The following is a 14,158-nucleotide window of genomic DNA, read 5'->3' on the forward strand; positions in this document are numbered from 1 at the left end:
TCCTGCCTCTGCCTCCTGAGTTCGGGGATGAAGCGTGTGCGTCAGGATGCCCAGGGCAAATAGTTCTCAATATCTCTGTTAAAGCAAAGTTGTGAGCAAAGCAAAGTGTGTGGTAAAGCCATCGAAACAGTCGGGTCCCTGGCCATTAGATGAGGGCGGAACAGAGGGGTCAAGGAAGCTTTTGCAGAGGAAGAAGTTGGGCGTGCCTGCCCTCATATGGCTTCCTTTGCATAGGGGGAAATGTCTCAGGAGACCCGTGAGTGCAGAGCCCTGCAGTTTGAGCTTCCTGGCCCTGACATGGAGCTAGTGAAGATGGGCTGCAAAACCAGTTTGTCTTGGGACCCTAGGGCAGCTTCGTTCTGAGCTTGGGCTGGGGCATCACACTACAGTGATCATCAGTTTCCCCTGAGTCGCTGGCTCCTAGAACCACAGCTAAGTTATTGGTTCTCTCCATCTCTCAGTTTCCTCCTCCCTAAAATGGGGTCATAGGTTGCAGGGAGACTTTTGCAAAAGCTTTTTTAAGTTAGCTTGTAAGAATTGCTCAGTACCCCCCTCACTGTTCTTTTTCCAAACACGAGTGTTTGCACCTCTGCTGTCTATAAGCAGCTGTCTGGGATCCCTGCCTTTCCCTTACAGGAGATGCCCAAATTCCAACCTGATGGAAGAGCCTCAGACCTCCCTTCTGAAGCAGAGGTTCCCGAGGCAGGGACATAGGGAAGGGACTGGACACTGATGTCTGGAGGTGGCCGCCTCCTGTGAACCGTGTCCTGTGACTGAGCGTGGGCAAAGACACTCAGCCCTGTGCGCGTGAGCCGGTCAGGGTGCTCTGGATTGGTGGCGAGCATCCTGAGCAGGTGGAAAGAGCCAGCACTGGCTGAGTGAGAAGGCGGCCGTGCACCTGCTCCTGCCTCGAGGTCCGGGGGCGGAGGCCGCCTCCCCCCCACCACACCTGGTGGGTGGAAAGAGGAGATGGATTGTGATGGACACAGATGAGATGTCCCCGCTGTGCAAGGGCCCTAGTGTGACACATTTGCCAAGCACCTGACCTTGACTCTCACTCTTCACCCTGCCCCCAGACTTGATTTCCCATTTTGAGAATACTTTGTGCAAACGGGGCAGCTTAAGAACCGGACCCCAGCTTCCTCTAGCCCAAGATGCTGGCAGGGACCCAGGGTCCACAGAGGTGAAGCCCAGGAGAGAGGAGCAAAGGGCTGTGTGCCAGCGGGACAGCAGATTTCTGGATACCCAAAGCTGCCAAGACAAGAGAGTAGCACGTTCCCCCTGGCCAAAGCTCTCCAGAGTGCTGAAAAACAGTCTCTCTAGGAACTGGAGCAAAGTTGTCTCTCTCTTACTGTGTGCCCTACGCCGTAGCCTTACTTTAGATGAGTGTGGGCCTTGCTGGCTGCCCCCTCCCTTCACTCGCTCGCTCGCCTTCAGCCTTCATCTCCTCATGGGGCTGCCTTAACACTTTATCCCTTGTTGGCAGCCACGAAACGTTCTGAGCAAATACCGGACGCAGTCACCAACTGCCGGCTCTACCTGCCCTCTATTTAAATCCCGAGCGTGGAATTATCCGCACACAGCAGGACTGAATGGTGACGCCTGTACGGCTGGCCTGGTACGTGGCGCTCGGTGACCTCCGGACTCATCCTCAGTCTGGATCCTGTGCTTTCAGATGTCACACCGGGATCCAGGCTTCCAAGGAACCAAGATGAAGGCCCGCTTGCCACAAGAGGTCAGCTTTTCTCCAGTCACCGCCCCCAGCCCCCACAGCAGGCTCTTTGGTACCAGGTGGGATTCTGCTGACATCTGGTAGGAGCCGGAGATGAGACAAGTGAGGGATGTGCAGTTTATTGTCAATCGACTTTAAGGAAAACCCCATCCCGCCAGTACCTTTCTGCACGCGTGTGCATTTTCCTTTGTGTGTCGCTTGAGGTACAACTATTTCACCTCCTCTCCTGGCCCCTCCCCTTGAGGTCTTGTTGTCAACACATCTTGTGTAGTTTCTGGGAATTTTTCTCTGTTCCATCTAGGGGTGTGCTCTATCTTTGTATGAATTGGGCACCGGGGCCACGGTCTCCGCCTCCACTGTCTTGGCTGTCTTACAGGGGAAATACCCCCTTGCTACCCTCATGTACCTGCCCTTGACCGTCCACTCCCTCTCTTTGAAGGTCTCCAGCGACTGTGGCACCTCTACCGTCGCAGCACTGCCCTCTGGGGCCATGGAGGGAGGAAGAGAAAAGCTCAAGACGGTGCCCCTCTACCTGGAAGAGGACATCCGTCCTGAAATGAAAGATGACATACACGACCCCAGCTACCAGGATGAGGAGGGGCCCCCACCCAAGCTGGAGTACGTCTGGAGAAACATCATCCTTATGGCCGTGCTGCACGTAGGAGCCCTGTACGGGGTCACCTTGCTTCCCTCCTGCAAGCTCTACACCTGGCTCTTTGGTAATCCCCCCAACCCCTCATTCCTGAGTCAGTGCCCGAGGCCTCTCCCTACCCTCTAACAAGACAGAAAAGTAACTGCTCTCTGTGCAGATTCCTCGAATTTCCTCTCCACTCCCTGATAACTGATAACTAGTCTGGGAACGAGCCTTGTGGGATTGATGGTGCAGGGGTGTCAGTTCTGAAAGTCCTTTAACCCGGATGTTAAAGCCTATGAAGGGCGGAGAGACAAATGTATGGCAAAGCACTGGCAGTCTCTGAAAAGCTTCCTGGGTCAGCATTGCCTGCCACAGGAAAACCAAGGCCTGTGCTGGGAGGCCTGGGAGCCTGAGGAGGGCCCCACGGGCTATTGAGAAACCCTGACCTTCAGGCTGTGGTAACAAAGAAGAGAGTTGTCACTGGGTACCTTATGTGGTGGCTCAGCTCCGTGGGGACCCGTGGGATTGTGGACTGATGCACACAGACACGTGCCTTCAGGTAGGTTCTCCCCTGACTCCTTACATCAGGAAGAGAGGACAGGGCTCTGTAGGTCAGGGCCCCTTGCTGCCCTCTGAGGGATGGTGAGCCGGCGGTCTCTCTCTGGAAGGCAGAGGACCTTCTGGTAGCTGTCTCTAGGAGGGCAGCGATGTACAAGTTGGCTGCCCTCATCCTGGGAGTAGCTCCAGCAGGTGAGCTCTGGTCCTTGGAACGTCACCTTAGACGTCCTGCCGGTGCCAGGAAGCGCAGCTGAGGAGAGCCCGTTCTCAAGACTGCAGCTCTTCCAGGTACCAACAGTGGTACGTGGATCGATCGATCGATCAGGAAGGTCGTGTTCCTTAGGTCAGGTGTGTGTTTTCCCAGCCGTTCTCAGCCTCTGTCCTGCAGGGGCGCTAACATGAGGGCTAAGAGGGGAAACCCCTCCAGCCCATTTCTTAGGACAATGCTTCAAGGAGTTGCTTAGCAACTATGGGGCCACTGAACGAATATCTTTGAACTGAGCTGTCTGTTTGGCAGACAAGAGGTTGGAGGGGACCCTTGTGTTTGGGCTCTTGTCCCAATCCCCTTGTGCTTGCTGCCTGTGCCTGCAAAGCCAGTGTCCCAGACACACCTGTGACATGGAACTAACACAGGCACTTGAGGGTGCTCCCCTGAGGGCCTCTGGCGTTGGCCAAAGCCCTTTCTTTTCTTCTGTGATTGCAGAATCCTGGCTCCTCTGTGGTTCAGGGTCAGGTCATGTATGTGATTCTGGTCCCAGCTGTCGTGAGCATAGTTAGTCAGGGAACAGAGCAAGGGTAGACGGCCTCCTTCTCTATTAACATCCGTCTGAGCCCTTGGTTGCAAAGACAGTGAGGCAGGCCACGGTAGCCATCCTTCGTCCAGGGCACAAACAGCACCGAGCTGATTTGCCCTGACGCAGTCACCACCAGCTGCCAGCTTCGGAGTCACACAGCATTGTTCTGGCAGCCAGCAGCAGCCGGTCAGAGGGATGTAGCAGAGGAGAGGTGTGGGATCTCAGCACAGACCTTGGGAGATGAATGGTACAGGAAACTGGGCTTCCGCCCACGGCTGCAGTTTTGCAACAGTGCGATTGATTCTGGATAAACAGGCTTTTCTATGCTATGTTTCTTCAAGATGCAAAAGTAATCACAGCCAGTACCCAAGGTGTGCGGTAACTGTGAAAATATTAACATTCTCGGTCAAGCTCAGGCCGTTGTAGAAACATAGCACTGTGCAGGGCTGGCTCTCCCTGATATGAGCACGGTGTGTGTCATCACTGAAATGTTGTTGTCCCAGATGGTGAACTGGCACAACTGTGACCTCTTAAAATCTGGGGTTGTTGTAACTGACCAAACCAAATTGCTCTGGTTGCTATTTTTCAAGGCTCTGAGGGTTACTCTGTGGCAGTGAACAACTTAGAACAGATAGAGGAAGGTCAGGGTTGATAGGTTCCGGTACTGCCCCTGAAGATGGGCAGTAAGAGCCCTGTTGCCATCTTGATTTCTGAGGCTTCTGAGCTTTCTCCATCTCCAGATAGAGAGACTGGAGCATAATGAAACTACTCAAGTGCTCAAAGCCACAAGCTATCGAGACCAAGGCACCCCAAGGTTCCGGGGAGAAAGGACCCTCACTAACCTCTGAAGAAGACTTGAACTAGAGTCAGCAAAGGGACAGCCTTGACCCAAAGGGACCCACAATGGGACCCGCTATCTCCCGGCAGGATTGTTCTATAATATAGTTGCTGGTTTGGGCATCACAGCCGGGGCTCATCGCCTGTGGAGCCACCGAAGTTATAAAGCGCGGCTGCCGCTGCGGCTCTTCCTCATCATCGCCAACACCATGGCTTTCCAGGTAAGAAGCTGCTGTGTCTGCTCTGTGAAGGCTGGGGCCACTGTGCAGCAAGTCAGCACCCCAAGGAGCGCCAACGGGACAGCCACTGTCCTTTTCAGTGCCGGGTCCACACGGGGGGGGGGGGGCGTCCCAGAGTCAGGAAATGGGAGTCAATAGGAGTCAATAGGAGGCCTCTCCTGTTATAGGACCACTGTTTTCCCCAAGGTCCCCAGGTTCCGTATTGTATGAGCTGCTCTCCATGGTTGTTCAAGCTTACCTTATGGGTTACAGCTCATGAGCCAAATGCTGAGTCTGGTTTCTTGAACACTCAATAAACTCATGCTGTAAGGTCTATCTCAGGAGTCCCAGTAGGATCAAAACTAATATGCCACAGTCTTGGGAACTCTGCTGTAGATAATAAAAATCCACCTCCATGGCAGGCAGAAGCCTTGTGTCTGTGGCATCGGAGAACTCATTAAACCCTCCTGTCTTAGGAGATTCAGCCTCTTCCTGCACTTGGTCACTAAGAGGTCGGAAAGGTTGACGCTGTGGTTCCTTGAGTGACCGCCGTGCTGGGCATGTCAGCTATTGAAGTTTTCTGAGGCCAAAAAATCATAACTGAGAAAAGTGAAAGGGACAGGAGCCTGTTATTGCTTTTTAGACACCACCAGCAGGCCCCGTTGGCAGTACGAGGAAATCAAGCCAGTCCCCCTTTTTTGGGCGCTCACCTAATCATTTCTAATGTGTGTCTAATCATTCCCACCTAACAACTTATTCCTCAGCAGCTCCCGATGTCCTGGTGGGACAGAAAAACAACAAGAGACACTGATGCCTTTTTGAAAGGATAGAAAGAGTTGCAAATAAGCCAGAGGTCCTTGGGAAAAGTGCTGAGGCTCATGAATTACACAGCTGGCCCTGACACTGAGTGGGGTGAGCTGTCACTTGTAAAGGCATCAGGTGAACATCCCTGTACCCTTTTAATAGAGCAGCTTCCTAGGATCCCAGGAGCACTTGCTTCCTAGTCTCTGCGCCCGATGACTAGGTATTCCACGAGGAACCTGTCTCAAATCCCTTTCTTTGAGAACTAGTGTTCTTTGCCATGCTCTTACTGGCTCCCTACCCGGACCTCCCCATGCTCCATCTCCCCATCACACAACCGAAGGAAGCAGCAGTGTGATTGCTGGGCTTGAGACTGTCAGCTGCTTCAGGGCCAGGTGTGCAAAGGAGGGTGCTCCCCGAGGCCTCCTTCAGATCGGGTCCCTGGGGACTTTTTGAGGTGAAGTCTTGTATCCTTGCAACATCAGGGCACAGGGTTCCCCCAGGAGGGCATGTCTTCTCACTGGTGTGGTCTTCTTTCCCGTCCTTCCAGAATGATGTGTATGAATGGGCCCGAGACCACCGCGCCCACCACAAGTTCACAGAGACGCACGCCGACCCCCATGATTCCCGGCGGGGCTTTTTCTTCTCTCACGTGGGTTGGCTGCTGGTGCGCAAACACCCGGCTGTCAAAGAGAAGGGTGGGAAACTGGACATGTCTGACCTAAAAGCCGAGAAGCTGGTGATGTTCCAGAGGAGGTGAGTGGGTGGGTGGGGTGGAACCCAGGGCACATGGAGATTAGGGACCCTAGTTTTTCTGATAGAACACATTAAATAAGAGCTGAAGGATTTTACTCTGCATGCTTGTAATAAAAAACAAAACAAAGAAACAATTCTCTAATGTCTCACAGGCCCATAAGCATGGATTATTGCTTTGTTCCTTTCTCTCTGAGGTATTTCCATGGAACAAATCAAATGCAACAAATGTTCATTGATGGAGAATAGTCATGGACACAGTTGGAGAAGTAATGCAGTCCTTCTCTTTAAAAAGCCTGTATTATAGGCAGGAATGCAAATAACCAGAAGTTAGGCAGAATATGGTCTATACTGTGAAACATTCATGGAGACTAAGACTTCTGGGAAAAGTCACTGAAAAAAAAAAAAACAAAAAACCAGCCTCGGAAACAAGTGATTCTGACATTTGTGCGCAGACAGAGACAATGTAAACACAGCACATGAGGCTAGCTAAATAAAGCCTGACACCACAGACATGGTCCTTTTCCTTGAAGGAGGCCTTTGGCATCATGGGGCAGAGGCACGCTTCAGAACGGCTGCCCCCGTACAGGTGAAGCCAGCCCTCGATTGACAGGTGAAGGTCAGGGAAACAAGTTAGATACAGAAGACCCCGGCCAGGGAAGCAGAGGGCAGAGTGGAAAGGCAAGAAGCTGAATACAGACAATGTCAATACAAAGCTGACTATCAGACTGCCTTACAGCTGTCAATCAATTCCTCGAAATGTCGGTGGCCTGGGAGTGAAGAATGAAAAAGCCTCCAAAGGGACAGAGGACTGTAGGTGGCCAAGGGCACTCAGTATGCCTCCTGGAAAGCAGAGCAAAGCTCTAGGGGGTAGTAGCAGGGAGCGGACACTTGTCACACATTCCGTGTCAAAGATGGAGGTAAACCCAAGAAAGCATCCCAAAGGGAGCTGGACAAGAACTTGAGCAAGCAGAATTTACCAGCTGAGTTTATGGTTTGAGCCAGACCTGTTTGGCCAATATGGCCTCACACTCCGTGAAAAGAAACATCGGGTTTCTGGTTAACAGACCCGTGTTCTAACCCACATCCCACCAGCACTTCTCACCTAAAGGGTGAAATAAGGTCTGGAGAGATGGCTCAGGGGTGAAGAGCACTGGCTGCTCCTCCAGAGAACCCCCGCTTGATTTCCGGCACCCACATGGAGGCAGACAGCTTGTAACTGCAGCTCCAGGGGATCCAGTGCCTTTTTCTGATCTCTTTGGATACTTGCACACACGTGATACACATACATACATGCAGGCAAAACACTCATGCGCATTGTGTGCATGTGTGTGTGTGTGTGTAAAGAGTGGGATAACACACAGCCCTCCTGCATTCCTAGTGCATGAGAAGAGACAGCCCAGCCCAGCGAATGTGGGCTTCGAGAGTGTGCTCGTGGCTCCTCCCCACAGACTCAGCGTGTGCCCTCTCTACACAGGTACTACAAGGTCGCCGTCATGCTCATCGGCCTCATCCTGCCCACACTGATACCCTGGTACCTCTGGGCCGAAACTTTGCAGCACAGCTTGTGTGTCAGCACGCTCCTGCGCTACGCCCTGCTTCTCAACTTCACCTGGCTGGTGAACAGCGCCGCCCACCTCTACGGCTATCGGCCCTATGACAGGACCATTGCTGCCCGGGAGAACCCCCTGGTTTCGATGGCAGCTTTTGGTAAGTTGTCAGTTCCCGTGAAGACTACTTGAAGTGGGTTGTTGATTGGAGCACCAAGGCTAAGCCGGAGAGGCCAGATTAAAACCTATTATTATTAATTTATTTTTAATGATTTCTTTGGATCTTAGGTTGCCACTCTAAAATGAGGGCGAATCCATTGATTTTTATTATTATTATTTTATTATTAATTATACTTTATTCATTTTGTATCCCCCCATAAGCCCTTCCCTCCTCCCCTCCCGATCCCACCCTTCCTCCCTTTTCTGCATGCTTGCCCCTCCCCAAGTCCACTGATAGGGGAGGTCCTCCTCTCCTTCTTTCTGATCTTAGACTATCAGTTCTCATCAGAAGAGGCTGCATTGTCATCTTCTGTGGCCTGGTAAGGCTGCTCCCCCTCAGGGGGAGGTGATCAAAGAGCAGGCCAGTCAGATTATGTCAGAGGTAGTCCCTCTTCCCATCACTATGTAACCCACTTGGACACTGAACTGCCATGGGCTACATCTGTGCAGGGGTTCTAGGTTATCTCCATGAATAGTCCTTGGTTGGAGTATGGAATCCATTGATTTTTAATTCCCAAACCATCACCAACTGTGACTGAATGCTTTTTAAGTTCTCCTCTTCCAGTTGCTTCCGAGTCAGGTTGCATCTTCCTAGGGGCAGCAGATGCATAACTAGACCAGTAAGCTCAGAGGAGAGACCAGTAAAGCGTAGTGCTTTCTCTACGCAGGCCTGCTGTGTATGGAGGGAAAACCCTGACCTAGTTCAGCAAACCTCAACTGTAGTTTCCCGAATCCTCCTCCAGCTTTTAGGTCCTTCCAACCATTATATAGCGTCTTGATTTGACAGCTTGAAGGAAAAACCCCACCACTTATGCTATAAGACTCTGAGCTTCTCAGAGAAATGGCCTAACACAGGCTGATGTGTGTCTTGGGCCAGTGCGCCGAGGCTGTACAGTGAGTTTCCCCAGCTCCTGAATCCTCACGGTCGCAAAGTGGCTGCCGGGCTCTTGCTTCATCTCTCTTGTGATTCTCCTCTCTGTATCTGCTCTTCTAACCTTCTTACCTCATCCTTGACTGCCCTGGAGTTTTTGTTTTATTTAATTACCTGTGTGTGTATGTGTGAGAGAGAGAGACAGATAGACACAGAGAGAGAAAGAGACAGACAGACAGACTAAGAGAGAGACAGAGAGACGGGGACTCTATTTTACACGTCAGACAAGAACCAGGGAGGAATGGTTAGGTCTAACTCAGAGCCTATAGTGCCTTTAGCCACACGCCACACCGCCCAGAGTGTATACCTTGAGAAGTCTTGGTTGGAGTTGTTTGGTTAGAAGGAATTGTTGTTGTTTTCTCTATAATTTCCATTACCTCTGGGGGTATTTTGATGTTTTATTTTTTAGCTAGGGTTGGCCTGAAACTCACTGTGTAGCCCCGGCTAGCCTTGAACTCATAGAGCTCGGCCTGCCTCTGCCTCCTGATTGCTGTGATTAAAGGCACGGGCCCCTATGTTCTGAGTTGAGATATTGTTTTTAAAAAGATTAATTTATGTTTACATGCACGAGTGCTTCTGTGTGTGTGTGTGTGTGTGTGTGTGTGTGTTCGCCATGTGCATGCGCTGCTGTAGAAGCTAGAAGAGGGTGTGGGGTCCCCTGGAACTGGAGTTACCGATGGTTTTGAGCTACCACGTGAGTGCCAAGAACTGTATCCAGGCCCTCCACAAGAGCAGCAAGTGCTTTTAGCCAATGAGCATCTCTCCAGAACCCAGGCATGCTTTCTTCTAACTTAAAAATGTTTTAGTTAGTATATATTCATTACACCTAAGGATGGATGGCATTTCCATGCGTGTGCATGATTTCAGTCATTCTTGCTCTCTCTTGTCCCCTCCAACTCCTGCCAATCCCCTGCTTTCCAACTAGCCCTCCCACTCACATATCTTTTTGTGTGTCTGTGACCCAGCGAGTTTTCCTGGGGTGGCGCACAGCTGAAGCTTTATTCTCAGAAGCACGGACACTGGTAAGTGGCTACACCACTGATGAAAATGTCCATCTCTCCTCTCTCAACCATTAACTGAGTCTGAATCTTCAGGGAAGTGCCCCATGGGCCCTTCCTCTGGCTGTGGCTGGGTGTTGACCAGCTCAGTCTTGCACAGACGTTGGGCAGCAGTCACAGCTGCCACAGTGGCGCAGAAATCAGCCTTCCACAGCGGTCCCTCCACCACTTCCTCTGGCTCTTCACATTCTTTCTGTTCTTCTGACTTTCCCTAGCTGTGTTTTTTAATCTTCAGGGTTCAATGACTCTTCTTGTTCACACTCTTTCCCGAAACCTGAAAAGGGTCAGTATTGTTGGAATCAGTTCAGAAAGAAGAGCCACGCAGAGAACAGGAAAATGCCAAACTGATCACGGAGAGGAACATGAATCCAGAATTTCTGTTCTTCATCCTGCAAGATGCCCATGAAGGATGTCCTTCAGAGTTCTGTGTTCCTAGCGCCTCTCCCACCCCAAGGTCAAAGTTCAAAGAATTAGCAGCCAGAGCAGTGTCCCGTGAGCCAGGAGTGGCTAAGGAAACTGCTGACACTGCCCACGACTCCTTGCTAAGTGTTGGTAGCTGCTGTCCACCCTGTTGAAACCGTTACCCAGGCAACAGCAGTTCACGGGGAACAGTGTGGCGTGCTTAGCAACAGTTCCGCTCCCACCCTCTGCCCTGCCCTAACCACAGCCACCCGTGTGCAGACCCTGTGGGGCTTGGGGTCCTCTTTCCTAAGGCTCTGATATTTTCCATCATAAAATCTGTTCCCACAGACACAGCTCCTCTTCCATCCTCTTATCTTATAATGGAAACTTCCTCTGACAAAGGCTCCCAGACAGGCATGTGTGAGCAGAAGCTGTCAGCTGGTTTCCTGAGATGCCTCTGAGGGCATCTGTTCACTTTAGAACGCAAGACTGGGGGTTTGTCTCTTCACTCAACAGCTGGGTTCTTCCAGGTTTCAAGCAGCCAACAGGAAAAGGTTTGCACAGAGGAGGAAGCAGCAGCCACTGAGCCCCTAACTGCTCTCCTTGCTCTGTTCCAGGCGAGGGCTTCCACAACTACCATCACACCTTCCCCTATGACTACTCCGTCAGTGAGTACCACTGGCACGTCAACTTCAGCACGTTCTTCATCGACTGCATGGCTGCCCTCGGCCTGGCTTACGACCGGAAGAAAGTATCTAAGGCCGCGGTCCTAGCCAGGATTAAAAGGACTGGAGACGGGAGCCACAAGAGTAGCTGAGTTTGGGGTCAGCTGGGTCTCTGTTCCATAAACGAACTGGGCCAACTTTCAATGGTCTGTTAACCACTAACTAACGCTACCAAAGCCCACTCTTGAACATTTTTTTTTGGTATAGGGTCTCTCTGTGTAGTCTGTTGAGCTCTATAGACCAGGCTGGCCTCGAACTCCCAGAGATCCTTCTGCCTCTGCCTCCTAATTTCTGGGATTAAAAGTATGTGTCACCGTGCCCAGCTCTACAAAGTATTCTTGTCAAATGTTCAAGGCAACTCTTCCTTTCTGACTCCTCTCTCTTCTAGTCCCCATCTCTCTGGGCTTTGCTCCTTTTATGCTGGTCTTTCTTTTCTCTTTCATTGCCTCTCTGAGAAGCAGCCAGTGAGTACCAGGCCACCTCCCAGAGGCTTCCCAACCTTTCTGACATCTCAGGCAAGAACCTTTATCACAGACAGCTCCCTAGGTATTTGCCCAACGCTATCGATACAACAAAACCTTTTAGGAAGTGTCTTGTTAATTGTCTTCAGTTCATACTTTGCTAAAGGAAAGGGAAGAAATAACATTTGTCATAGAATTTCTAAAGCTGGTAAGTCATCGGGTGGGGAAGAATTTGGGGTGTGACTCGGAAGCAGAGATGGGGTTAAGGTACAGTAGGGAGCATTCACCAAAATATGAGCTAGCTCCCTCCCTCCAACAGATGCCTGGCTCCAACACTGAGCAAATAATGGCCACTGAACGTGACCTTGCTAGAACACAATGGAATGTCTCTGTAACTCAGTATGCTTCAAGCTGAGAAGTGAAGGAAAGGTCATTCAATCAGTAGGAAAAGAGATCTTTGTTGAGATAATTTTTTTATCTTTAGTGACAAGGAGCTTTGCTATGTCATAGAACAAGAGGACTCTGGGATTAGATGTCTGTCTTGGTAAAACAGCGACTCAGAGCGGTGCTGAGCTGGATTCCTCTTCCTTAAGCTGCGCATCCTACTTGTATGTGTCTGTTCTGCTGTCCTTGGGTTATTATTATTATTATTATTTATTTTCGGCTCTCGCAACAATCAGATAACTATTGCAATCCCAAACATCCAAACTGGAAGGATTGTAGGCAAAGTTGGGTCACACATAAACACACAGGAAGGTGTTTCACTGAGCGTCTCCCTCTGAGAACGTTCCAGAGACTTGTAGAACAGAGGAGTGCTTGGGTCTCCTGTTACTCCCGTCACTGATGAGACATGATGGGCAGCGTCAGTAGACATTTTACCAGAAACAAAACTAGTTTAACAATAGTGGGTCTATTCATTAGTCTAAATTTCTCCCTGGATACAGTAGTAATTAGGCTTTTCTCCATTTTGTGTCCCTCACACATTCTTGCTCTACTGTTGTGGAAACATTAATATTTAATATTGATTCATACAGTTAATAAGGAATATGTACGATGAATTAATTATTCTGTTAATTTTAATTAGCGCCGGTCATTAATACAGCAGCAGTTATTCCTTAACGTGCTATTTTACAATAGAAGACATAGATGCCTGTTAGACTTATTATAAGCCTTAAATCTCTGGAACTGGGCAGACATTAACCTTCTAAGCTATCTTGCCTTCTCCCATTCAATATCCCCATAAATACTTGCACATGATCCATATGGGCTGCTTCTGCTCCATCAGGCCAGTCCTCAGTGCTGCTCTAGGCCATGTCCCCTGGTTATGCCAACCCATAATAGGCTGCTCCCTTCTTCCTTCTTCCTCTCTCCTCCTCGTGGCCCCTCCTTGATCCCACAAGCCCAAGAACCTTCACTCCATCTCCGTCTCTTCCATCCAGCCCAGGCTGTAGGCAATTTTGTTAGTCAAGCAGGGATAATTCGGGGGCCAAGGTTCACACAATGTCATTTTGGATCTCTGTGAGTTCGAGGCCAGCCTGGTCTACAAGCAAGTCCAGGACAGCCAAGGCTACACAGAGAAACCCTGTTTTGAAAAACAAAACACAAACAAACAGAAAGAGGTGGTTCTGCTCGCCCTTGGCCCACCTTATCAGGGCTTCTGTGGCATGCTGTAAGGAGGTCTGGCCTGTTGTCTCACCTGGGTGAAGACGTGTCTTGCCAGGAGACAAGTCCCCGCCCAGCTGGTGCCTTCCCTTCTCCCAGCATCAGATTCTTGGGGAAGGTCTCATTTCTAAGGTCCCTTGTCTAACTAGTCTAGCAGTTGGACCGATGTCTGTCCACGCTATCTTGGTTCCTGCGCAGCCAGTCACATCATAAAGTGCTGGGAAATTTCAAAGCCAGAGTGGTGGTTGTGCAGCCCTGTCAGCATGGGAAATGCCGCAGAAGCGGCTTCAAGACAGTTGCTTTTTAAGCTGTATGGATTCACTTCAGATAAAAATGTCATTCTCTAAAATATACAGCCTGAAAAGGGAGGCCTTTTGCAGGCGGAATTCTGTAAGAAGTAAACAAAAATATAACCGCAAACAGTCCTGAGTCGTTTGTCACCCGCTGTGATTGTTGAGAGAGAGCACAGCATAAAGGTCCTTGTGCCCACAGACCTCCAGGAAAACCAGGACCGATAAGCACACGGGATGGGCCTCTCAAAGGAATTGACAAAAACCTGTTCTTCCAGCCAGAACGTGGGTAATGGAAGTGCTAAACAGGTGGTCTGTGTTATCTGTTGAGCCAGGCCAAATCAAGCTCCTACAACCAGGACCAGATGTGGTGAGTAATCTAAATTACCCTTACAGCAAGAGGCTCCCCCAAGCTCCCACAACCAGGACTAGGGAAACCTCCTAGTCTAAATGGCCCTTACACTATCTGTATAGCCAGGGGCTCCCCCAAGCTCCCACGTCAGGACAAGAGATAGCTAATAGCCCAAATGCCC

General features: G+C 50.4%; 1 protein-coding gene across 1 annotated transcript; it reads left to right on the plus strand.

Annotated features, from left to right (window-relative positions):
- Nucleotides 1-240: 240 nt before the first annotated feature.
- LOC110552970 (stearoyl-CoA desaturase 4-like) lies at nucleotides 241-13,755 on the plus strand. Its single transcript, XM_021644647.2, has 8 exons — nucleotides 241-306; nucleotides 1,487-1,618; nucleotides 1,676-1,735; nucleotides 2,109-2,451; nucleotides 4,646-4,776; nucleotides 6,125-6,330; nucleotides 7,805-8,037; nucleotides 11,105-13,755. Exons 1-8 carry the CDS (start codon nucleotides 241-243, stop codon nucleotides 11,302-11,304), a joined length of 1,371 nt encoding a protein of 456 aa, XP_021500322.1. The 3' UTR covers nucleotides 11,305-13,755.
- Nucleotides 13,756-14,158: the final 403 nt, after the last annotated feature.

The sequence above is a fragment of the Meriones unguiculatus genome, chromosome 1 (assembly GCF_030254825.1).
Source record: "Meriones unguiculatus strain TT.TT164.6M chromosome 1, Bangor_MerUng_6.1, whole genome shotgun sequence".
In the NCBI taxonomy this organism is placed as follows: Eukaryota; Metazoa; Chordata; class Mammalia; order Rodentia; family Muridae; genus Meriones; species Meriones unguiculatus.